The sequence below is a fragment of the Fundulus heteroclitus genome, chromosome 20, assembly GCF_011125445.2.
Source record: "Fundulus heteroclitus isolate FHET01 chromosome 20, MU-UCD_Fhet_4.1, whole genome shotgun sequence".
Taxonomy (NCBI): domain Eukaryota; kingdom Metazoa; phylum Chordata; class Actinopteri; order Cyprinodontiformes; family Fundulidae; genus Fundulus; species Fundulus heteroclitus.
The window spans coordinates 24,264,065-24,289,881 of NC_046380.1; the positions used below are offsets into that span (position 1 = coordinate 24,264,065).

The following is a 25,817-nucleotide window of genomic DNA, read 5'->3' on the forward strand; positions in this document are numbered from 1 at the left end:
GGATGTTTTAACACCCGGTGAACCTAAATAAACACAATGATCAGCTTTAACTACTATAAATAGTTCATTTCAGAAGTTTAAATATACTCATGATGGTCATTGACATTATGTTAATTTAGAGTCTTTCTTTCTTAGAGTCTGGTGCATTTGAACTGTCATTTTTCAGCCTGTAAATATTACATTCAGCATTTTAAAAACAATAATTTGATGCACAGTTTTGAGTTTATGGATTTTCTCTAATCCAAAAAAACAAAACAAAAAAAAAATCAAACGTAAACATATTTATATAATTGTCTAATAAACATCAGAGCAACAGCACGCTTTTTTGAAGCCATTGACAAGCTTCAGGGGTGATTCTGGCTGGATATTTGGTCTTCTTGGCAGAATTAGTAAAGCTCATTCAACCGACATGGTTTCTGAAAACAGACTGAGCTTTAATAGATTTTTATAAGAATTGAAATCAGGGTGATTTAATGTTAGCCTGCTTTAACCTCTCCATGTGTGTTTGGATATCTCTCCTGTAACAATGTATTCAAAGTTTAAACCTTTCAATTGCTAATTTCACATGAAATTGAAGAAACTGGATCTTCATTATGCCATACACTTTGTGAAATGCACCAATACCACTGATCCTCAGCATGATGCTCCCACCACCAACCCTGAGAATTGATGCAATATTTATAGGATTAAAAAAACCTTAACTTTACTTAAAGTGAATGAATAGTAGGTCAACAATCATCTCCTCCAACCACTAAATGTTTCACAAGAGCACATTTGGGTGTCCATGTGCGAGCGTTTGTGTAGACTATAAGCTGAGCCCATCTCTACGGAGGAAGTTAATACTGAGAGCGGCAGACGGAGAAAAGATGAGAACGAAAGAGGAGCTGGAAGAAGAAAGAGAATTTGAAAAGACAAGGAGTAGAGCGCCACTTATTCTTCTGTCCTCCTCTGTCTGGTTTGCTGGAAGAGGAATGAGCAGAGATAAGCCTAAAAGGACTGTCACTCAGAGGGACAATTCTCCCAGTGTCCTCCTCTTCCTCCTGGGACTCCTCCCTCCTCCTTCTCTCCGATTTCCACAGATTCCTGCTGAGATAGAGCTGCTGTTCACAGGGACCGCTTGTTGACGTCACGACAGAGTGTCGTCCACTCTCAGCGTCCCAACCCACAAAAATCTGCTGGACACAAAAACGCTGAAGCATTTATAAGCCAAATTACATCAACTAATATGATACATGGCAATTAATGTAAAGGTAATAGATGTTACAAAAAAAAGGTATGTTCTAATAAAAGTCAAAAAGTCTCATTAAGGTATTTTTTTCCCAAGACTTATTACAATTCAGGATCCATGTGGAGATCCAATAGAAAAACAAGATGCTGCCCTTATTGTGTCTCATTATATGAGATCCCATAGGTTATTCAGATTTAATGCCAGATAGAGGAGAAAAAAAGGGTATTTGGGGGCAAACAATCACTCAAAACAAGGTCATATTTTTATTATCTTTAAACAAAAATCATACTTTTATTCTTCATTACAAAATAAATCATCTGACACTCAAATGAAGAAGAAAATTTTCAGACAATTCGGTGATAAAGCAGGAGCCAGGGAATAAACCTGGAACATTGCGTTATCCCTGCTGATGAGACGCACGGATACACAGGAAGTAAACACAGGGAAAAACCCGGAGTTCTGCATCTCTGCTAGTGGGTGTCAACGTCGTTAAGGCAGAGAGGGGTCGCAAAATATGGGAAAATAAAAAGTTGTTTGATTTTAATGCAGAAGATTTCAGCAAAGCGAGCAGATCTGGATCATTAAAACGAAACGCGTGTACTGGAAGGAGAGGAGCAGCTTTCCCCTCTTGTGGTGGAGCAAACAGGATTAGGTGGAGCTCCTTAGGGAAAGATAAAACAATCTCTGTTTCACACGCATTCCACAATCATCCGCAGACTGACTCCATCTTCCAGAACAGCAAAACAACAAAAAACAAAAAAGTTTATGCAGCTCTCAGGGCGAGTATTCACCTCAACTCCAAGAGCTCTGAAGCAGCTTTTATTTTTCCCCTGTTTCTACCATTTCCTGCCAATCAGAGGAGCACGCAGGGGTCAAGACTGAACCATCTTTTTATGGGGATCAAACACGTATCTCTTGAAATGCAGGTGAATGCTGACAGGCTGGGACTCCGCTTTGGGCTCCTCTTCGCCTGTCGGCCCGCCTTTGCCCCCACTCTTCCCTTTCTTCTTGGAGGTGGAGGAAAACAGCTGCTTGGTCTCTGGGCGAAGACCCTCTGAGGAAAACACCAGAAGGCAGGTCAAGAGGAGATGTAGATACAAAAAAAAAAAAAAAAAAAAAAACGAACAAACATCTAAACCAGGGCACTTTGTGGAGATAAACCGTCATGTTTTACTTTGCTTGATTTAATCGGCAAACGCATCTGATTTGTGATGTGGATCTTTTCTTTGTCGCAGTATGCATGCAGCAGGTATTTCAGTATGTTCTAAGAAGCAACTCATGCAAAAACAACTTCCTCCTTCATATACCTTCCTTTAGGATCGCTTTCTGAGGCCTGAAACCGGCTTTCTGTGTGTGTGTGTGTGTGTGTGTGTGTGTGTGTTTCCTCTTCGGCACACAGCAGGTAAGAAATGTTCTGGGTTCACTGCTTTTCATGCAGGCCGTCTGACCCCGTGCACGTCGGCGCCAGCATTCTTCTCGTTATCGGCGTGCCGAGGTGAGGGCTGTTATGGTTGCGGCGCAGCCAGAATGCTCTGCCCGTTATCTGCCATCAGACGAACCCGTCGGCTTTGTGCTGGAGAACGTGCTCACGCACCTCCAGTGACAACTCGTTTAAGGCAAACGGACTGAGTTTATGTTAAGCGTTACGAGTCACCTTTTTAAAGGACTACGTGTCGTCTTCGTGTATTCCCGCGCTGAATTTGCCGACTCGGTAAGGGAGTCCTGAATCCTCAAAGTTGAGATGCTTCAAATCTGGTTTATATCTGTTTCAAAAGTAATAAAAGCTAACATATTTAAAGCCCAGCACAAACCTACAAAGAGACACAAGTGAAGTTCCCGTGAAATCTGGAGTCGAGGGTCACTGGAAACAGGGCGATTAAGCACGGCGTAGACATGTCCATGACATTGACTGTAAACGAACATGTGACGCAATTTATTCATTTCTATATCCAGGTAAAATACAATAACAATCTTTATTTGCTTCCACTGAAGGTACACCTGGCTCAGTGCTTCTGTGGAATCGCTGATAAAGTCACTGCTGTCTTTTTCCTTCCACAGAAAGGACACCCAGCTGTTTTCCTGGTTTTGCCATTCATTTTATAACTTTTCATACAATCAATCTGCCAGGAACTGTAGATATAAAAAAAAGTAGTCTGAAGGCTGAAGTCATCATAAACACGTGTTAAATAAAGTCCCATATAAATACAAAGGAAAAGCAGCGTCAATCTTGCAGATTTTGGAAATGATGTTAGTGTGAGAAGCCGACGTCTGCGACAGGAAGCGTTTCTAAGTGAGATTAAAGCAGAGACACATTTAAACTCAATCGCTTGTTCTTCTGAAAAAAACACACTTAAATTCAACAGAAAGCAACGAGCGAGTGGCAGGAAGCAGGGCCCTGCGCAGATACATCTTAACCTAAACTGACAGCCGCGCGCAGACACCGCTGAATGTCCACATTATGCTCCGGCCCAGAGTTACGCGCGCGTCGGTATATCTGAGACGTTTGAGTCTGCAGGAACGAGGCGGCCAGGAGGATGTCGGCCAGGTTCTGTTTCTGAAATGTTTTTGTTTTCCCTTCCCTCCTGGTGCGGACTCGTTCATGGGCTTCGAGCATCAGAAGGTAAAATAAACACAGATCCGACTTCCCCCGGAACACAGGCGATCCCTGGAGGAATGCTGGGAATGTGGGTCGGGATGTCAGGCCTTGCCGCTCTTACCACATCCTGAACGCCGTCTGCTCAGCCCCCAGAAACTTTGAGGAAACCCAGAGAGAGAGGACTGAATGTGGGTGTTAGCAACAAGGGAGGCTCAGGTGACTTTAAACCAGGCGTCATTCTAGAAAGCACCGACCAGCGTGTCATATGTGAGGCCCGTTCTGCTTCGAACACAGCATCAAATCCTCACCTTGAATACGGATCTTGAACTTCCCGCTCTGGCCAAAGCCGCCCTCGATGACTCCGCTCTCGCCCGTCGACAGGGTCACCTTCAAGCCCACAAAGAGCTGGAGGTTGGTCTCCTTTTTGAACAGGCTGCGGCCGATCACAGAGTAATCGTCAGTCACCTGAGACAGAAGGACACATCCTGTGAGCTAAAGCCGCTTGGCTAGGATCTAGGATTTTACGTCCTAGATCAACAGAAAGTAGCACAGAAATGCAAAGCGAACAGGAAAATGGGAGTCCAGATTCATAACTGGATGTATTTCTGAGCTTCGTGCACACAATTCGATCTGAACCATTTAATCGTCGCTCCTGCTGTTTGTTTAGAGCCGACGTCTTGCTGGGAGGTGAACCGTCGCCTCCTTCTCAAGACTCTTCTAGTTAACGCTAACAGGTTGTTTTTTCTACCAGCATTGACCCGTATTTAGCTCCATCCATCCCGTCCCTGCTTAGGAAACAAAACCCTTGCCCCACAGCACAATGCTGCCACTGCCTTGTTTCAGCTGCTGGTGTGTTCAGGGTGATGCAGTCTTGACTTTCGGCCACAAATAGTGTTTTGGGCATTCAGGCCAAAAGGTTTCATTTTGGCCATAATTGCTGTGTTTTACTACATGGCTTGTAGCCAACGGCAAACAGGACTTCTTGTGCTCTCCTCTTTCTTCCTGCAATGTCCATAAAGGGCACATTTTGTTGAATGCCCCCCCAGTAGTTGGTTTATCAGTTTCTAACACCTGAGCAGCGGATTTCTGCTGCTCCTCCAGAGTTAAAAATGTGCCTCTTGCCGTTTTTCCCTAATTACTGCTCTCCTAACTAACCCCGGCAGTCGCTTCTTTCCACGTTCAGATGATGGATTAAACACAGCTCAAAGCATTGGGTATTCTGGATATTCTGGCTTTAAACTCTTCTCCTGGATCTGTCTGCTGTGTTTCCCTTGGTTCTCGTGATGCCGTTTGTTCACTAACAAACCTCTGAAGCCTTCACAGAATGGATTTATGCCAAGACTGAACTCCTGACAGGTGACGCACTGCGAAAAGGGAACTAAAAGTAGGTAAAGATTTCTTAAAAGTGGTTTATTTTTCCTTTATTTGAGGAGCTAAATAAGACTATTTGCCAATGGAATGAATAGTTTTTACCCCTAAAATAAGATAATTAGATATCCTGCACTTGAAATAAGATGATGGAGATGAATTGTTCCTTTTTTAAGTGAAAAGATCTTATTCCATTGGCAAATAGTCCTATTTAGCTCCTAAAATCAAGGAAAAACACACTGATTTGAAGAAAATGTCATTACTTTAAGTTCCCTTTTTGCAGCGTGTCTGAAGGCAATGGATTTTATTTAGGTTTTCATATTAAAAGGGGACTGAACACAAATATACACCCAACTATTTGGATTGTTTTTTGTGAAAACAACTTATGGATTTCACTTCATTTTAAAATTATGCTAAAATGCATAATCTATACTTCCTGTGTGATAAACGTTGCACGACACGTAGATATACATGAAAACATGTTGCTCTAATGTTGATAGCCATGACGGCTGAGGAAGAAGAGCCATCAGGGCACATTCTTCGACAGTCTACCGCAGACCTCCTTCGACACAGTTCAGCATATTTCATGGCATATTTGTATTTCTTCTTATCGCCCGTCCCTAAGTGGACGTAACCGCGCCACTAATCTGATAACTGCAGGGCACCGTTCTGTCTCTGCGCCACCAAACGCTTCCTCGCTCTTCTGCCCCGACGCCGATTCATTCCTGAACGTTTGACCCGACTGATCTACCGATACAAAGAAAACAGCTTACAGTCGCTGGCCCTGTCTGCCAGACCATCTGATTCGTCACATCTCAACAATGACAGCAATGCGCTCCCTATAAGGACGGGGATTCTTTGGTCCCGAGGCACCGCTGGGTCATTCCGACAGACGGGCCGAGCGACGAAACGCCAAGTCACATGACCGCCGTCTGACCCGTCCGACCCCCCGCCGCGCTCATGCTGTGCTCCTCCTGAGTGTAAGAGCGGAGCTGTCAACAGCCCGAGGTGCTCAAGCAGGAAACTAGTTCACACACTTGACCCCTGAACTCCTGGCGACCCGACACGAGGGCCTGCAGGGAGAAAGCGAACTGTAACGCGCCGCGTGACGCAAGGCGGCGGCGTGTCGAGTTAGAACGCTGTTCAGGTTTAGGGATGTCGTCTGAGAGCAAACACGCAGGAATGATAACAACGGCGCGCGGAGGGAGACGCTGAGGCGAACGCGGCGGAACGTGTGGATGTTCCTGTGCCGCTCAGGTGTGACCAAACAGCGCCAGCCTCCGACAGACAGACGGGACCGGAGCGACTGGCGTCAGTCGGCCGCCCACGCACGCCTCTGCCCCGGCACATGCTAAGGCATGCGTACCACCCATGCCTCATGGAGGCTACATATGTATGATTGTTTGTGTGTACGTGTCTGTTTGTGAATGCACAATGGAGGCCCCTTGTCTGGGCGGCAGGCTCCAGCGCCACCAGCAATGAGAAACCTCCAAAGAACTACAAGTAGTAGAAGAAGAAGGTGATGGCAGCGGTCAGAGTTGGCGTTCAGAGGACAGATAACCTGGTGTTCAAAGTGGACAAAACGGGGGACATGACCATCCAGGAGACCATGACCCGAGCACACAGCCCTCAGCTTCAGAGGGTGGACAAAAAGTTATTCCTTTGAGCAAAAGATCTCTAGTGACCAGGGCCGGATTATCCATCAGGGCCAGTGGGCCACTGCCCAGGGGCACCAACCATGGGGGGGGCACCACATGACACATGCTTTAAAAATATACTTTTCATAAATTGTTATATTATTTACTTTAAATTTAGGGTTCCTACAGCATAAGGCAAGTTAAATTCAAGACTTTTTAAGACTTTTTAATGCCACTTGAAATAAAAAGTTAAGACCAACTTCACGATAAACAAGATAAACCTGGTTGCGACAACTTTACCAAAAGGTTTATTTTCACATAAACCATTACTTTCTGGCCCAGTAGACATGTTTAAAATTATGAAAAACATTCCATATAGGAAGAAAGCTAAAAAACACACAAATTACAGATATATTTTTAACAACTACTGAACTGAATTCACAAACGTTGTTTTGTTCCCTGCTAAAATAAACTATAAATCAGTTTTTAAAACCACTACATAATCAGTGCCAACTCTTTCTCGCACCTATGGTCCGGCCGCAACAGTTTTTATTGGTTCCGCTATCGGGACGGAACCAATAATGGGTACATTGAGCAGTTTGGTAAATTAAAAAAATTATAATTGTGTCAATTATCTTACTGTTTGGTAAGGATTACAAAAATAAAATCCTATTTATGACCTGGTAACAATTTTAAGACCTAAGAAAGACTGATTTAAGACATTTTAATGCCAATTAAGGCCTTAGTTTTATATTACAGAATTCAATGCCTTATAAGACTTTTTAAGGATCCGCGGGAACCCTGTAATTGTTGAAAGACCATGCATTATTCGTTTTGTGAACACTGATGTCACAATAATAATAAATGATAAATAAATCAAGATTTTTTTTGATTTCAACATTTTAAAATGAGACATTTGAATATTGCTCACTGCTCATATGTCTACATGTAGTTGTGTAAGTTAGTAAATAGTAAATTACATTACAGAAATCCCCTTGATTATGTCTAATGTTTTTGATCGGAGGACAGCACGGGTAAAGGGGGGGGGGGGGGGCTTTGAGGTATAGTGCCCAGGGGCACCACATTGTCTTAATACGAGCCTGCTGGTGACGTGACCTGGGGTTCTCAACCAGGCCCAGTACAGGACAGTGAGGGGACCTGAAAAGGTCAAAATAACGCACTTCCACTGTTTTGCATAAACTGCTCCACATTTTGCGTTGTGTATTTTATTGGGGTTTTTGTGACTGAACGGCAGAAGCTGGTGCAAAATTACGAAGGGGAAGGGACGAAAACGCACTTTTTAGTATCAGAAACAGAAATCTGAAAAGTGTGGCGTGCATTTTTGCTCATCCTCCCAGAGCCAGTACCGTGCAGAACCACCTTTTCACTCTGGTTATGGATTTTAGGTGTATGCTAGCAACATTGCGGATCTGGAGGCTGAAATGTTTACTCAATCTTCAAACACACAAAAAAGCTTTAATCCAAACCATTTTGTTGTTGCTGTATCTTTAGAACCTCCACCCTATAGTCTCAAATCTTCAGCTCTCCAACAGGTTTTATATCCCTAACTGCCCTGGAAGATGGAAGCTCCACCCATCTTCCAACAAATACTGACCCCGTGTTTCTCAATTTCTCAATTTATCATTTGCCATTTGGTTCACATTGAAATAATAAATATATTTGATTAGATTTAATCTAAAATAACTGGCTAGTTGCTGGACAGCCGCTCACCCTCTCCACCTGCCCCTCCTTGTGTTTGGTCTTGTAGATGCGCAGTCGTGGCAGAGCCGTCTCGCAGTAGCTTTTGTCTTCGAACCCGTGCAGCAGGCGGCCTTGGAAGGCTAGCCGACACGCGTTGGCGTGGATATCCGTGTCCAGCTTGGAGCCGATCACCAGACAGAGCCCGGGACACGTGACGGGCCGCTCAAACTCCAATAAGGCCCACTGTTCTGGGTCCGGCCCTGGAGCCCCGTCCCGTTGCCCGGCAACGTACTCGTCCTGGTAGAAATACTCCCTGTCAAAGGTGAAGGGCGTTTCCAGCGAGGAAGGTTCTGGCGGAGCGGGTTTGGTCTCAGCAGGGGGCAGGCCGAAGAAGGTCACTTTGGCCATGACCGTCTCGTGACCCACTGTGATGTGGAACTTGGCTCGGGTGGCGAGGGGACCCTTAAAGTACCCGATCTTCCTGGCAGAGATGACGGCTGCGTAGAGCGTGCGCAGGGACCCCGGAGTGCACACCAGACCGCGCTCCAGCAGCTTAGGGTCGAACTGTGTCACGCACACACCTACGCGGTCCCCCTGCATGGCCCCCGACACCGGCTTCCGAAACATCTGCACCGACTTTATTTTCTTGGTCACCTGATGTCAGAGAGCACACAGACACAATAAATAACGCGGCTGAAAACACATCACCACACAGGAAAAAAAACACAGTAGACAACATGATCCTGGTCTCACGATTAAACAACAGCAGAAGAGAAAATCCATTAAGCTTCAGAAAGTCAAGACATGTTTGATGGTAAGAAGGTTTGTCAGAATTAAAAATTCAAATTGAAAATATATCTCAAAACTGGTGATTAAAAAAGCAAAAACTCAAAGAGGAGACTTTTTTTGACAAAATATTCCGTTTTCAAAAAGCAAATTTGTTCATTAAAAATTTCTAATTCTAGATAACTAGGTTTGCAGGACAAAAACATCTTTAAAATGGTTGGTAGGTGCACCAGTTCTGGTACATTGTAACCAATCAAATTACCTCCTTTGATGTAATGAATATTTTTATGATTATGCTTAATTTGAAAACTCACTTTGAGAGATAAAAATTACAACGCGGTTTAGTTATTTCCTCAAATGCAAAATATGGACAAATGAACTCAAATCTGCATCCAACACTGCAAAAAGGGAAGTAAAAATAGTAACATTGTCTTGAAATGAGTATTTGTTGTTGATTTGAGCATGCAAGTTTAAATGATCTGCCAGTGGAATAAGATTCCTGCACTTAAAATAGGAACAACTCATCTCCATAATCTTTTTTCAGGTGTGGTATATTTAATTAGCTTTTTTTAGGGGTCATAATACTCCTTCCACCGGCAGATAATCTTATTTACCTGTTCAAACCAAGGACAGATACACTGATGTCAAGAAAAAAAAGTACTTACTTTAAGTTCCCTTTTTGCAGTGAACTTATCTAGAGACCAAAATCTAAACACCTTGGTAGACATTATTAGTTTTTTCTTCAATGGGAAAATACAGAAGCAAAATCCTTTATCAGCCAGATGGCTGCATGGGAATGAGTGAAATGTTAATTAAGCTATCTGCTGCCACCAAGAGGTGCACACAATAACTGCAGGCTGTAAGTCTGCATGTGTTCTTGATTAAATACTGGATTTGCAGTCGGCACACCACCAGCTCCCCTGATCCTTCCCTCGCTAACCGGCACATCCTCTGAACCCAGTCAACTATGCGCGCAGAAAAAGCTCAAATTCCCCATCTTTATCCTCACGTTCATTTCCACAGCTTGGGAACGTCACCTGTTTCCAGAGCTCAGAGACTTTAGTGTTTAAAGCGAACCTTTAGCACTGGGATTTCCACTGTATCGTTAATGGCCAGCGACCCCTGTAAGATGGTCCCAGTCATGACCGTTCCCTGACCGCGGATGGAGAAGCAGTGATCCACGGCCATGAGGAGGTCACCTTTAGGGTCCCTCTTGGGGAGGTATGTCTGTTTCTTCAAAAGCTGGGAGAATAAAAACAAAGAACAAATGTTTAAAGAGTGTTAATGCTATTATCATTCTCCAGGTCCACGAGCAAACTGGCAGTGGGGCTTTAATTAGCCCAAAATTAGTCTGTGCAAAATTTTGAACAGCTTTATTGGTGTTTAATAGAGTCTTTTATAAGAGAAACAATAGAAGACACGTTGTTTTCACAGTTTACTACTATTTAAAAAGATGTTAGCCAGATTCAGTCAGGAGTTAAAACAGTGCATATATAAATGTCTATACAACTCTGCTGAAATGCAGTGTTCAAAGTTTAATGTGTATATCCCATCCAAGACATCTGACAAAAAGGAAAACAAACAAAAAAAAAGCTTCAATAACCTAAATGTTCAAATCTGCACATCCTTAAAAAGTCACATCTAGTTTGTGATTCAATTTCAGCATTGAGCTTTTTTTTGGTAAGAGTCTGTCAGCATCCCAGATCTTAAAATTGGGAATATTTGACCAGTCTATCCTAATAAGGTTCCCCAAATCAAGTCTTTTAAAATTAAAAAAAAAATCCAATAATTAATTAAAAACAAATTAATACCCTACAGATTTACATTCTAAACATCCATCTACGTCTTCAGCTTTCTGGCAGCTTTCGGTCAAAAACGTACGGTATTAACGACTCATGATTCAGTTCAATCTGAAGTGTAACCCCAAAGCATAATGCTGCCACCACCGTGTTTCCATTACGCTCTGATGTTTTTGTGCCAAGTGTAACATTTGAATCATGGTGAAAGTTCAGGTTTCATCAGATTAGAACGCGTTCTGGTAAAAGGCTTTTTGACATTTTAGTGAGGCGTGGAAGAAAAGTTGTCCATAAGTCTAGACATATGGAGAATACAGGGGACTGGTGTCCAAACAAGCAGTACTGACCACTTTCTCTCTGATTGTTTTAGCAACTACAGAGAAATGTCCAGTTATAGAAAATGTCACTGCTACCCTACAATGTCTCCAAATATTGACAATAATCTTACAATAATTTAAATGCTTTGTAGAGTCTCTCCAAAATGTTGCTGTGTAAACAAGAAGACCAAAAGCTGAAACTGAATCAAAAGGTGATTCAACAAAGGACTGGTTTAATAGTGTACACAACCCAGTTAACCCAGTTAAAATGTTTGTATTTTTCTGTGCAATAAGAGAGACTAAATGTTGCAGTAAAGGGTTGAAAAATAGAGAATTTATCTCGTTCTCATATTTTACATCCCAGATCGGATACAGCGATCTTCTCTGTAAGCCACCATGCAGTAAGACATGCTGCTTGCAGCTCGTAACCCCCTAACCTTAAAGGAACAATAAGTAATAATGACACCTTGTGGTTAAAACTAGAACAAAAAATACACAATGCCTTTCACAGAGACAAGCCATTGACTCAATAGTGTGTTGCTGCTGTGAAACTCCACTATTTTTTTTACTGGCGACAGGTATATGATGCATTCTGTCCATTTCTGGTCCGCTTCTCTCACTGGCTTCCATGTTTGCTGTCTAAATAGTGCAGTCAGTAAGGAAGGAGGTAGGAAAAGGAGCCAGTAAGCTTCCTCTCGCTGCAAGTTTTTACCTAGGAGCCCCTTACCGTCGCTAAGAACCCGTTAGGTATCCCACAATTCTTTGCGTGACATGACGTGTCAGCACAGCCCCTTCACGGAAATCAACGAAAATGTCTGGAGAGAAGCGATCACTCACTTTGTAGATTTGACTCAATTCATCCATGAACGTTTCCGTCACATAATGACGTCGGAGTTAAAGGCTGTCCGGATTCGGCACAGCAGTGCGATGCTCCTTTCCTATCCACCATAGAGTTCTTACTGTTGACGCCATGAAAGATCAAGGAACAGGAGCTAGGAGCTATTATTAACGGTATTTGAATGGAGCCATAGACTAAGACATTGTTGATGGAGAGGACCGGTTCTTTATAGGGAAGGTTATCTCCACCCCAGTAGACAAATGAGAATGATTTTGGTTAATTTTACAGTAAATTTCTTACTTATTGCTCCTTTTAATAACAAAAACAAACATTTCCAAACAGCCAAATACTTAATTCTTGTAAGTGCAACAACAATTGTGCAGCACAGCACATGTTTCAGCCAGCTGACTGGTAGAGCTCAGCAAAAAAACTAGAGACCACTACCCTTTGTAAAACACATGTAAAATCCTTCTAGGCTCCGTCTCCTTTATCAAAACACAACATAAAAATAATAATTGTCCCCTTTGAATTAATGAACTCCCACATGCCGTTTAACCAGCAGCAATTAGCTGCCAAACTTTACCTCAATTAACTCTGTCACTCCCTGTGGCTCCTCTGTCTCGGGGGCCTCTGGGCCTCCGGGCTTGGCTGCCACAGCAATCACGGGACACTCCTTGAATCTGTCCACCAGAAAACAGCAACGCTGAAATTATGACTGAGACTAGCCAAACAAACATATGCACAGACACATCATTTCATAAATCAGCGGAGACCTGGTGCTCTCCAGCGTCTTGTGCAGCCTCTTGGTCATTTTCTCGATGGCGCTTTGCCTCTTGTTGGGCGGCAGGAGGTCGATCTTGTTCAGGACGACGACCATGCGCGGGCAGGTCAGCTCTCCTATCAGCAGGCACTCTGCAGTCTGCGTCTGCACGCCTTTCACCACGTCCACCACCAGCATCATCAGGTCAATGATCTGCGCACCTGGAAACGGAAGATATCACAGACGCGTGAAAGCGACATGGAGCTGAAGGAGAACAGCTCCGTGCTTTCCTTTCCTGCTACGTCCCGGCGAAGCAGTCAAGCCTGCATGAAGGCAAAGGGCCAGGAAAGGGCTGTAGGTTTAAACTACAGCTGCAGCTAACTTGATGGTCTTTTCCTGACTTTGGTGGACTCTCTTTGCTGTGCTTCCCACTTCTCTCTTCTTCTGCACGGATCTTCTGCTCTCGTGGCGGAGTTTGTCAGAGTCCAACTATCGTCACGCTTGGAAGAAACGGGCCTTGGACAGAGCGTTCTGCTGCACAAGCACACGTTGCACTCATCCGTGATTTCACATTAATAAGGCAAGGCAGGTTTATTTTTATAGCACGCCTCAGGGCAAATTAAAGGCAGGGAAAGAAATCAGTTCCTGGATCTCCGTCTTGCCCCATTCACCCTGGTACTGTTTTCCAAAGGCCAGTTGTGTGAGCTTCTAGTTTTCACTTTTGACTTAGGAAAGCCTTTTACAACGTATCTCAGAGACTTCCCTGGTGCTCCAGGCCTTTCCCCCCGAAGACCGCTGCCTTCTCTCAGGAAGGCCCAGCTCAACCTCGGTCCATCGAGGAGGCGTCTTAGGCAGTTCGCTGGTATTAAGCAGCAAACTCCGACTTTTCGCAGTCACTTCCAAGGTGAAAAATCAGATTTTGCCTCATCTCCACAGCTGAGAATGTTGCTTTTTCCTTGTTTTTGGTCCTATTTTTTTTTTCTTTGCCTTTGCATTAACTATTTTCTCTTTTTCTACTGTTAACAGTGAAAGGAAATTCTGAACAAATGGTTAATATAATACAAATAACTAAATAAAACCATTCCTTACAGAGAAGCAGGAATTCATTAAAAATAATATTCACTAAAAGGACTTAATTCAAAAAAAGTTGGCAAAACAGGTTAATAGAAAACAACAAAAACGGCGCCGTCCTCCTAAACCGTAGCATAGCCGGTGACGTCCCCATAGAGGTCCTGATCGTACGGCGATACGGTGACATTTTCAGAGCTAATCCCCACTACGAACGAACAGATATCCACACCGACGCGTGCCCAGTTCCCCAAGGTGAAACTTTGTCATGCGACAATGCAGCTCAGCGGGAGTCTTTCAGTCTGGTTCATTTGCAGAGGGACTGCGCCCTCAGCTGGACAAACTGAACTAAATCCAGCTGTGGTCACAGTCATCGCAGAAACACCCAGCCGTATTTGGAAATGCTCTGCACCAATCATCAAGCCATCACAATTTGGCACTTGCCGAACTCGCTCGAATCATAGCCAGGCCTATATTCAATCCTTCTGACACTTCAACTCTGAAGACAAAGTGTTTGCTTGCTTTGTAAGTGATCCCCCCCAATAACCAGTGAGATCATGAAGACATTATGTATGTTTCAATATGTGTTTCAATGACAATAAAGATGATATTACTATTACTATTACTATCATTTGAGTTATTCACTTCATCCGTCAATAGTCATGATTATTGGCTCTTCTGCAAGAAGACTAGGGCGCTCCTGACTTCTTCTAGTATGTTCCTGTTAATCTGTTCATCTACAAGCAGCGGAAAATATTTCCAGGAAGGGGACTGTAGTGTTTTCTATTACTTTACTGAGTAGGACTACATCAAGTTTAATGCCATGTGAGCAGCGACGGCTTTATCACGGCAACGAGGCGAGCAGTTTTCGGTATGGGCAATATAGATCATTGTAAAAGAGCTGTACTCAGTTGCACACTTGATTAGATTAGATTAGATTAGATTCAACTTTATTGTCATTACACAGGTACAGGTACAAGGCAACGAAATGCAGTTTAGGTCTAACCAGAAGTGCAATAGCAGCAAGTGCAGGATAAATAATGGTTCCATAAGTACAGGACATGCGTTATTACTGAATAAATATAGAGATGTATACTATTATAGACAGAATTTTACTGATTGATTTGTCCTATGAGTTTAATATATAGATAACTAGTATTGTGAACTAAATTTACAGCTGGATATGAACCGAATATAATATACAGGTGGATATTACTATGAGGATGGGGGGTTTTGTGGCTTATTTGCATGTTGAATCAATAGGGAATTGGGCATGAGAACATTTGGTTGTACCAAACATGTGACCAGTGGTGCTGATGCTGTCCTCTCATTCTCAGTACTAAATTAAACAACTTCCTGTGTGTTTTTAAGGGGTTTAGACCAGATTTGACCACGTCTAATTAGAAGTCTTACATAGAGCAGCCAATTCTCAACAGGATACCTCCATGTGATCACAATTTGAGATTTATACAAACTTTTATCCTGTTTGTTTTGAATAGAGACAAAATTTAGCATTTTGAATAAGCTTCTCTTTTTTTCTTCTTTTTTTTTTGCACATAGGGCCACGTTTGTTTACCTGGACTGAAATATTCTAAACTGATTATAAATGCTTTTAATATTTGTTTTCTTTCTATCCATTTAAGATCAATGGTTGAAATGTATAACGAGTCGAGTTATGTATAAAAAAGTGTCTTCTTTTTACTCAAATGGGCTTCGTTGGGCGATTAGAGGAGTGTTTTGGTTGTGTGGGTCATGCACAAGGCAATAATGTGTGCTCATTACAAAACCCACCCAGAACCTGTGGTGCTCTAATTAAATGTCCAGTGTTTTTTGCTCACCTCCTATGATGGTGCGGATCAGAGAGGCGTGTCCCGGACAGTCCACCAGGGTGAACTGCAGGCTGTCGTAGGGCTGCTGCCCGCCGCTGTCCCGCAGGTGAACCGGACAGTCCACGGTGAAGGCGGAGAAGCCCAGGTCCAGCGTGATGCCCCTTTCACGGGACTGCGGGTTCTTGTCGAAGGCGGCCGTGGAGGCTGTGCTGCTCAGCGCCCTGGCCAGCGAGGTCTTCCCGCTGTCCACATGTCCGAGCACCCCGACGTTAAAGTTCAGCGTTTTAGGCCGACTGTCAGGTGACTCTGTCATTTTGCCCACTGTCTGGAAATGGTTTTATCTAACATGCGTGTTTTCCTTCGGTCTGAGTCGGACCGTGAACTCACCACGCCGCACTGGCTACTTTCCGAACAAATCCTTCCGTTGTTGGTTAAAATAAAAGCAAATGTAACGTAGCTCACAACAGACAACTTTACGAAACGTCTTTCCAAGATATCGGCGAACTTCATCCTCGGAAAACAAGCTGAAGCGGAACCTCTCTTGCATGGGAACAGAAATAAAGGGGAACGCGATTATTTCCTCAAACGGTGGCATTCAAATTACAGGGAAAAAATACATTTAATTTCAAGCATCCCTATTAATTTAGCCACCCACAGTAAAACGTGTAATTCATTTTTGACAAGTTTCTCACTGTTTCACTACGACAAACCAAACGAAACACACACGGAAACAGAAACTCCGAAGGGAGGGGCTTGTGGTGTTCCCCACTGTTTGATCTCAGCCAATCACATTTTCACATGTTTCACTTGATCCAATCATCTTTTAGGTTTGCCCCAATAGGCGGGAACGTTGGGGTTACACTTCCGCTCACTTTCCCTAGTAACCCACATGGAAACCGAGTTCCCTGTGTTTTGAGTTTCGGCGCCGACTGCCGCGGGTTAATACAATCAGACGGAACAACAACATTTTATCAGTCGTAAGGGCGACTAGCGGTCTCTGTGTTACACTTAAACATAGATAACACAAACATGAAGATCGAGGAGGTAAAAAGTAACACAAAAACTCAAAGGATCGCCTCACACAGTCACGTAAAAGGACTGGGGCTAGACGAGGCCGGGAATGCTAAACAGGCAGCATGTGGACTGGTGGGACAGGAGGCTGCAAGAGAGGTAATATTCACGTTTTTATTGCATTGTTATTTTTAATCTGTGCATAAATAACATTAGTTAATTTTTGTTTTGTCAGGATTTAGCTCAGCGCGGGCCGTTCAGTACAGCACATGCTAACGTTGTTAGCACCGCTTTTTATTTCTAGGTCGATGAGGATACAGTTTTATGGTTTCATGGAACACAATTTTATTTATTATGATTGTACAATATTAAGTAAAGTTCACGTTCATTTGAGCTCGCAGGACGCAAAAATTAATACGTTTTATCCATGTTATATACCAATTAGATGTTGATATAAAAAAAAACTAATATTGTATTGTACATGCTGTTAATGGTGGAAGTCCTACACTTATAGTTACACAAGAAGCGCAATAAGCCAAAGACTCTCGATTTTGGCATCAATAAAAAGCCTGTTTTTTTATGTTTTTGGTTTTAGGAAATCTAAAAATGATTAGAAGACATGCATGGAAATGTTTTAATCCCTTCACATTTTGTTGGATTCCAAACTACTACCCATGCCAAAGAAGCTTCAGCATATTTTTGTAGTCGGTGTTTGTAGCATTTTTTTTTCTTTTTTGCTGAACTATAACAAATTTTACACAAATTAGGCTTTTTTTAATGCCTTTTTGTCCATACCAAGAAAATCAGAACCGACAAGACAAAAAAAAAAAGGGAATCGTATCGGCACATTAAAGTCTGATCAGTTCTTCACTAAAGAAAACAAATTGTTTTTCCCAATATATATTTTTGTATTATTTGAATTTGATGGCATTGGGAATTGGCCAATTGTGTTTCTACTATTCTACTACTTATTCCTGTTTTTATAGTTTGTCCAAGATGTGTTTTTGGACTGAAATAAACTATACAAGGGGAAACGTGTGAAAATGGGGGTTAATTGTAGTTAATATCATAATTGCTATTTTCAGCAACAGTATCACAAAGAGAAAAATGTTCCTGATCTCTTACAGGCCTATTAAAAACCATTAAAATGGCTCCCCTGCTATTATCACATTGTTCATGAAAAATGAAACTAAAAAAATGAAAAATGATAAAATTAATTTTGAAATTAGTTTTATCAGACAGGTTTTGTTTTTAACAACATTTGACACAATGTTTTCATTTATTTTGAGTAAAACGTCAATAAATAGGAAATCAAAAACTTCTGTTCAATGTTAGGTTTTACGTGTTTGTATTTGTCTTTATGAACATTTACTCATGTTAATACACGTTATGTAAATTGACATCATTTCTTTTCCAATTCCTCAGGCCTGTGGGATCATTGTTGAGATGATCCGCTCAAAAAAGATGGCAGGAAGAGCAGTTTTGTTGGCAGGACCACCAGGAACAGGGAAGGTTTGTGCACCGTTTCTCCAAAGTGTCAGGATACGAGCATAAGAGAGTGGTGGCCGCGACTTTTAACATAAGCCATGATTGTTTTTCTGCTCTTTCATTTCTGCTTTCCTTCCTTCAGACTGCTCTCGCTTTGGCTATGGCACAGGAGTTGGGAAACAAGGTGCCTTTCTGTCCCATGGTTGGCAGCGAAGTGTACTCGGCTGAAATAAAAAAAACAGAAGTACTAATGGAGAATTTTAGGAGAGCGATCGGTAAGTATGACGGAGATGTCTATCAAGCTGTTTTCCTTTACAGACCAGCATAATGTTTTGATTAAAAGGACTGCTTTTTTTTTTTCTTTTAAAAAAATGTTCTACTCCATATTAAAGAGACTCATAGGCTGGAAATAGGAAGCGGATTTGATCCCTGTTATAGATGTGTTTTTTCCCTTGAAAAATTAAAATCAAATAGATAATTCATCCCTTTCTACTACATCACTTGACACTCTGTCTGCAAAGGTAAATTCAGCAAGGGTTAGGCTTAAAGTCAAATTAATAAACTAAATATGTTTTTTCGAAGTTGCCATGAAAAAACAACCTGCTACAAGTATTTGAAAAAGATTTGGGTGCGTTTGTACCCGATCCCCTTTACTCTGATATTAATGTTGAAGCAGGTCATTTGCATAACTTAGGGGTTTCTTGGAGAAGGTAAGTCAATAAAAAGCATCACGAAGACCGATTAACACTGCAAATGGTTCAGGGAGGAAGTTTTGGAGGTGTTTAAAAGTAAAATCCCAATAAAAAAGATTGGAGTTTACTGTTGAAACGTGACAAAATGTGCGGTACCTTTTACTCTTGCAAGGGAAAGTATGAATAGTTTCTTTAAAACAAGGACCCAACATTGGATCTGGGCGTCCTGCTGGACTCTGCTGTCGTTAGCCGTAAGCTAATACTTGATGATGAATTTACAGGGAAGAGAAAAAGAGAAAGGGTTCGCCTGACTGATGATGGTACCTGTCCACTGGGGAGGAAATGGAGCTTAGAGACAAAGTTGCTCAGCGGTACATTTTCTCCCCTCCTAGAGGAAATTTAGCGGGGGTGGGTTCGTTCATCTGAAGTTTGTCATCGCCTTATCAGTGACGGCTCTGCAACAAAGTCCCTGCCTTAAGCGCAGCTCGCTGGCCCTCAGCATGGAGGACCGCGCACCTGCGCGCCCCTCACTCTCAGATCCCCAGCCCGCGTGAAAGAGGTGTGATCATGTTACACTGATGCTCCGGCTTCTGTCTGGCACGCGCGCGTTCTTTCCTGTAATAAAAAGGCATTACTCGGCAGTTTGAAAGATGTGGAGGCTTAGCTCATACAGGAATATAAAGACCTGATTGAATCCTTATTATGAAATGTGTGTGTGTGTGTGTGTGTGTGTGTGTGTGTGTGTGTGGGTACATTCAGGTCTGCGGATCAAAGAAACAAAGGAGGTGTATGAAGGGGAGGTGACGGAGCTGAGCCCGTGTGAGACGGAGAACCCCATGGGTGGCTACGGAAAAACCATCAGCCACGTCATCATCGGTCTGAAGACGGCCAAAGGCACCAAGCAGCTCAAGGTCAGATTTAGGCATCTAAACTTTATCTGTACTTCTTCTGTCGTTGTCAGTAAAAAAATCTTAGGTGTTTTTTGTTGCTGTGCAAAGTGAATTATATGGATTCTCTTGAGTTTTTGGGGTCAGATTATTGTTTTTGGGAGCAAGTACAGTATGCTAATTTTTTAAAGTGTAGCTTGTGTGATAATTATGGATCAGTAGGTAGTCGTCTTGCAATCAGAAGGTTTAGGGTTGTATTCCAGGCCAGCCCTGGGTAAGATACTTAACACCAGGTTGCCACCGATCTGCGCATCTGTGTGTGAATGTGGGTTTAGTGTAAAGCGCTGCAGTATAACTAGAAAAGAGTTAAATAATTTCAAAGGTTTAATGCTGATCTAAAAGGACGCTTTTGTGTTTGTCTAGTTGGACCCCAGCATCTACGAGAGTCTTCAGAAAGAGCGTGTCGAAGTGGGGGACGTCATCTACATCGAAGCTAACAGTGGTGCTGTCAAGGTAAGCTTTTATTTATTTTCTTTTTGCAAAACAGGAATTATTAAGACACTTACTATATAAGTGCAAGTTTGGGTCCTGACTACACGAGCTCTAGTTAAAACGCACACTCTGTCTTCCTTTCTTACATGTCTTTTATTTCTAGATTTCTTTGCAGCCTTAAAAAGCCTATTTGGGTTCCTTTGTACTGCAGGTTTGACAGAGGAAGTCATTTTGAATCTAACTGAACTTGTAGGGTTTATAAGAATATCTCCGTTCACCCTTGAAAGGACGTATCCTCGCGTTCCTTGGGTCCTTCTTTGTATCCTTCCCTTTTTTCCCCCTCATTCTTAGTGTCCTCCTTTCCTTTCCTCTGTCCTTCCTTTCTAGTTTCTGGGTTTTGCGAAATCTGTACTTATCGATGGATCACTGTAGTGATTATTGGCGAACATCTGTAATTTATTTTTAAAAATTTACATAAAGGACGAAGTGAAGTTGGACATTTTTACAAGTAATATTTGTAGGAAACTTGTCTGTGGATGTTTAATGATTCATGAATCGACTTAAGTCGCACTGTTTTCGCATCAATTAGGAATTTACAACATATAAAGAGTGATTGTGACGGCCGTGTTGTCTTAAAAGCCAGTATCTAAAATAGCTTCTTAGACAGCAAAACCTATTGTTGGGTACCGAAATACGTAGCCTGCATTCATCCTTAGGATATTTATGTTGATATTTTTGTTTAGAGCAGCAGAAAATGTTTACGGTGAATGAAGAATTGTGTTAAAATCATTAAGAAGCTGCTAACTGGCTGCTATTGGAGCAACTGGACCCACATCCAGGTTTTTGGACCTGGAAACCATGTGTTACACGGTTTCTACGCCTCGCCATGTGGGGTTTATGTTTGCAGGGAACCTAAAGCAGAACAACAATAAGGTCCTGAACTGAAGCATTTGTCTAGTACTGATTCAGATTTTCTTTCTGTTACACCAGAATACTTTCATCATTCCCAGTCGGACGAAGCCTGATTGTCAACAAGAAAAAAATAAGGGACACTTCTAATCAAAAATGGCTTGTTAAGGTCACAAAAGAAGCAGAGTTGCTTTATGTCCTGTCCTCTTTCATCTTCAGCCGCGCATGAAGCTGCTGTACTCTGGAATGACCCTCCCTCATTCCCGCAGCCCTTCATTCTCCGTCTATCGTTACATCTCTCTCTCTCTCTCTCTCGGGGCTTGTGGGCTGCGCTGACAGGCTGCGATGACGGTTCTTTTAATCGCCGGGGGAGGCTCGGGTCGGCCGCAGTCGGACGGCGAAGGAAGAGGGCTGGGTGGCACATTTGTTACTGTTGACAGCGGTCTCATGAGCCGTTTGATCCCTCGGCCAAAAGTCCGCTGTCTGCACGAGCCGGCAGCGGGATCACACACCTGCTCTCAGTCCCGCTTTGTTCCTGCCGTAAGTTGAGACGCTCTCAGTTAATGGAGTTGTTTATCATGATGTCTCTGTAGAGACAAGGCCGCTGTGACACCTTTGCGACGGAGTTCGACCTTGAGGCCGAGGAGTACGTCCCGCTTCCCAAAGGTGACGTCCACAAGAAGAAGGAGATAGTCCAAGATGTCACGCTTCACGACCTGGATGTCGCGAATGCCCGGCCGCAGGTGCGCTGGCTGTTCTGACTTGTAAACCTGGAATATGACGTGTTTTGTTCCTTGTGAGAAAGAGAAGTAAGCATAAATTGTCTCATCCCAGGGAGGCCAGGACATTCTCTCCATGATGGGACAGCTGATGAAGCCCAAAAAGACAGAGATCACAGGTACTTCAGGAAACCCTCCCAGGATCTGAACGTCCCGAGCTGACCGCCATCACATGTCTGTCGTTCTTTTCCCGCCTCAGATAAGCTCCGGGCTGAGATCAACAAGGTGGTGAACCGCTACATAGACCAGGGCGTGGCCGAGCTCGTACCCGGGGTGCTGTTTGTGGACGAGGTGCACATGCTCGACATAGAGTGCTTCACCTACCTCCACCGCGCTCTGGAAAGCAGCATCGCCCCGATCGTTGTGTTCGCCTCCAACAGAGGAAAATGTCTGATCAGGTGAGAAACAGGGTGTGTTTTTTTTAATATGACAGAAAAATGGAGTACGGCGTTAAAACGATGTGATGTTGTTTTAATCAGGGGGACAGAGGACATCAGCTCTCCACACGGGATCCCTCTGGACCTCCTGGACAGGGTGATGATAATCCGCACCATGCTGTACACGCCGCAGGAGATGAAGCAGGTGGGTCTAGCAGGCTCTCCGGCGGGTAACATGTTGATTTACGCGTGGCTAACAAGGCTGTGTTTTTTTTAGATCATCAAGATCCGCGCTCAGACCGAGGGGATCAGCATCAGCGAGGAGGCCCTCACACATCTGGCTGAGATCGGCACAAAAACCACCCTCAGGTAGAGACACTCTGGCTGTTTCCAGGTTACCTGGAGGTTTGATCCACTTAGTGTTTTTTTTATTTAAAGATCTAATAGCTGGGATTGAAGTGTTTTCTGTTAAAAAGAAAACTAGAGTATGGAAGATATTCATTCTGGTATTTCCCAACATCCGTCTGTCCATCCATTTGTTTGTTTGTCGTCAATCCACCCGTCCCTTAATCAGTTCATCCATCTGTCTATGCGTATATCCAGCCATCCATTCTGGTAAACTTTTGCGTTTAAACTCTTAGGGGTAAAATGTTTTTAGAACTGTGGAAATTTTAATCTGGAAGCATGAAAATTTTTCATAAATGCAGGGTGACGATTTATTACTAAACTTGAAGAGCCATGTGGTGGTAAACTTAGTTACCTGCACTGTTCAGATACAGTTTTGGGCATTTTTTTAATCTAAAAGTAAGCAGAATTTTCTTGAAATTAGTGTATTTGTCCTTGATTTCAGCAGGCGAACTTATATGATCTGCCAATGGAAAAAGATTTTTACACTTAATAGGAACTACTCGCCATTATCTTATTTGCAGTTTGTCTAATTATCTTATTTTAGGGGTCAAAATACTCTTTCCATTGGCAGATAATCTTATTTACCTGTTTTAATTAACTGCACAACATTCATTAACTCTGGACAACATTCGCATATTTGCACATTTTGCATCATTGCATCTCCATCTAGCATTACAAATGCTGCCGAACTCTTAGTTTTTAAATGCATTCTTGCACAAAATGTCCTTTGCACAATCAAATTCTGTACATACAAATGAATGTGTGCTAAAAATACTCACTTGTACACTGACTACTCCTGCATTGTTTACATGTCAATTGTTTTACTTTAAAATCACTGCTGCACCTTATACTGTAATTCAATTATACTGCAATTTACAAGCTGTATGCAAACGAAATTTCGTTCTGTACGCACTCTGTGCATACAAAATGACAAATAAAGTTGTCTAAGTCTAAAATTCAAGGACAAATACACTCATTTCAAGAACATTTTACTCCGTTTTTGTTCCCTTTTTGCAGTGTAAAAAAACAAATAAATTCTTTGGTTTTACGCGGATCATTGTAATGTTCTGATACGTGCAGATGTTTGGCTCTTTGCTCAGGACTTGTGTTTCCTCTCAGGTACGCTGTGCAGCTGCTGACGCCAGCCAGCCTGCTGGGCCGCGTTCAGGGAAAAGAGACGGTGGAGAGGGAGCAGGTCGAGGAGATTAACGAGTTGTTCTACGACGCCAAGTCTTCAGCCAAAATCCTCCAAGACCAGCACCACAAGTTCATGAAATGAAAGCCCATCCAGTTTTTCCACTGTGCAGATGTTCGCTTCCTCTTTCTCTTCATGTTTGCTTTTTTGCCTTTTCAGCTGCGCATCCAGTTCTGCTCCTTATCGCATTTCTGACTCCAGGTCTTTTACCCTAGAAGTTCTGTTCTAATGAATTTATAGTTGTTTTTTTTGTTTAAATGTTTTGAAATAAAAAGAGAAAACTCACAATGACCGTTTCCTTCCTCATGTCTGGTGTAATAGATTTTTACACTTTCACTGTAAAGACGGTCATCCTGGTAAAGATGTATAACATGTCTTGCAATAAATTAATCCTCTAATGCAGTATCATTTATTTATTTTAAAAAAGCATCCAAAATTTACTTAATTTGACTTTAAAATGTAGGAATGATTGTTCTTTATAAAATGACCAGTTTCACACCTATTGACTCCCAAAAATACTCTTGTAAAAGGAAGCATTCCTGAATCCTTTTTTAATATTGACTTGAAGTTGATCATTGTTAATAAACTTTTAATTGGTAATCCACCACTTCCTGTTCTAGTGAGGTATAAACATGACGATTAAGTTATGCACCACGTCTTATAAAGATGTTTTCTGGGAAGTAATGGAGAACATACAATTCAAGATAACCAAATGTTAGTTGATCTCCATGGGTGTGCAGAAAATAACCTGTCCATATTTACAGATCAACAATTAAAAGTTTGAATTTGTTTTGAATTTTTCAATACAGATGCAAATTATTTCAGCCACAACTGTAAAAATGTGGCTGTCACGGTTTCTGGCAAACTTGGTGTATCTGAAAACAGGCTGGATTTGAGTAAAAGTGAAGAAATAAAAACAAAAAAAAAAGTCATATTCTGTTATGTATCTCAAGTATGAATATAATTCATAAGGCATATGTTTTTGTTAGGGTGACGGGTAGGAAATTAGGTGGGCACAGTTGTTGCTGTACTGTCACAAAATGCAGCCCGCAGACCATACGTGGCTCCAAATGATTTGCTGCTATTGCCGACAATTCGAGAATGCTTGAACTTGGGCCCAGCAGGAAACACGCCTGATACCCATCTACAATTAGGGAGAGACTTTTACAGTTAACTTGTAATGTTACAAGTTATATATATATCAGCGTTTTTTATTGCCAGAATTCATTGTTTAATTTTTTTATTCATTAGGACCACAAACATCCAGTTTTTTCCTAATTGAAACAGGTCATTGAACTTAGCTAAATACAGCTAGCATTTTCAAAGAAAGAGTGGCTGCTGATCAAAATGAACATAAAAGAATAAAAATATAAACAACTCAAATGACTTCATAAATTGAATGCTAGTATTTTTAATTAGGCATAGTCATTTAATTTTTCAGATCTAAATACTTTTTTTATTGAACTATGGATCCTATTGCTACAAAAAAAAACGAAATATTGTATGCTTAGTTTATTGTTTGGCAAATACAATAGAAGTATTTCACTACTAAATTACTTAAGCATTTTTTATTTAAAATATCCACCGTTGTTGGCATGCAACTGGGCGATTTTGGCTCACACAACTAAAAGTTTGGAAATCACTGCATCAAATTA

At 42.2% G+C, this 25,817-nt stretch overlaps 2 protein-coding genes across 2 annotated transcripts; one reads left to right on the forward strand and one right to left on the reverse strand.

Moving 5' to 3' along the window:
- Window positions 1-1,778: 1,778 nt before the first annotated feature.
- Window positions 1,779-16,742, reverse strand: eefsec (eukaryotic elongation factor, selenocysteine-tRNA-specific). Its single transcript, XM_012863805.3, has 7 exons — window positions 15,934-16,742; window positions 13,041-13,248; window positions 12,851-12,947; window positions 10,394-10,558; window positions 8,561-9,184; window positions 4,133-4,289; window positions 1,779-2,282 (listed from the first exon to the last, which is right to left on the reverse strand). The coding sequence occupies exons 1-7, from the start codon at window positions 16,235-16,237 to the stop codon at window positions 2,101-2,103; spliced, it is 1,737 nt and encodes a 578-aa protein (XP_012719259.2). The 5' UTR covers window positions 16,238-16,742; the 3' UTR covers window positions 1,779-2,100.
- A 211-nt stretch (window positions 16,743-16,953) lies between these two features.
- ruvbl1 (RuvB-like AAA ATPase 1) lies at window positions 16,954-24,450 on the forward strand. The gene is made up of 11 exons (XM_012863806.3): window positions 16,954-17,094; window positions 18,361-18,447; window positions 18,566-18,698; window positions 19,875-20,026; window positions 20,426-20,515; window positions 21,997-22,146; window positions 22,238-22,301; window positions 22,382-22,580; window positions 22,662-22,764; window positions 22,837-22,928; window positions 24,087-24,450. Exons 1-11 carry the CDS (start codon window positions 16,954-16,956, stop codon window positions 24,244-24,246), a joined length of 1,371 nt encoding a protein of 456 aa, XP_012719260.2. The 3' UTR covers window positions 24,247-24,450.
- The last annotated feature ends 1,367 nt before the right edge of the window (window positions 24,451-25,817 follow it).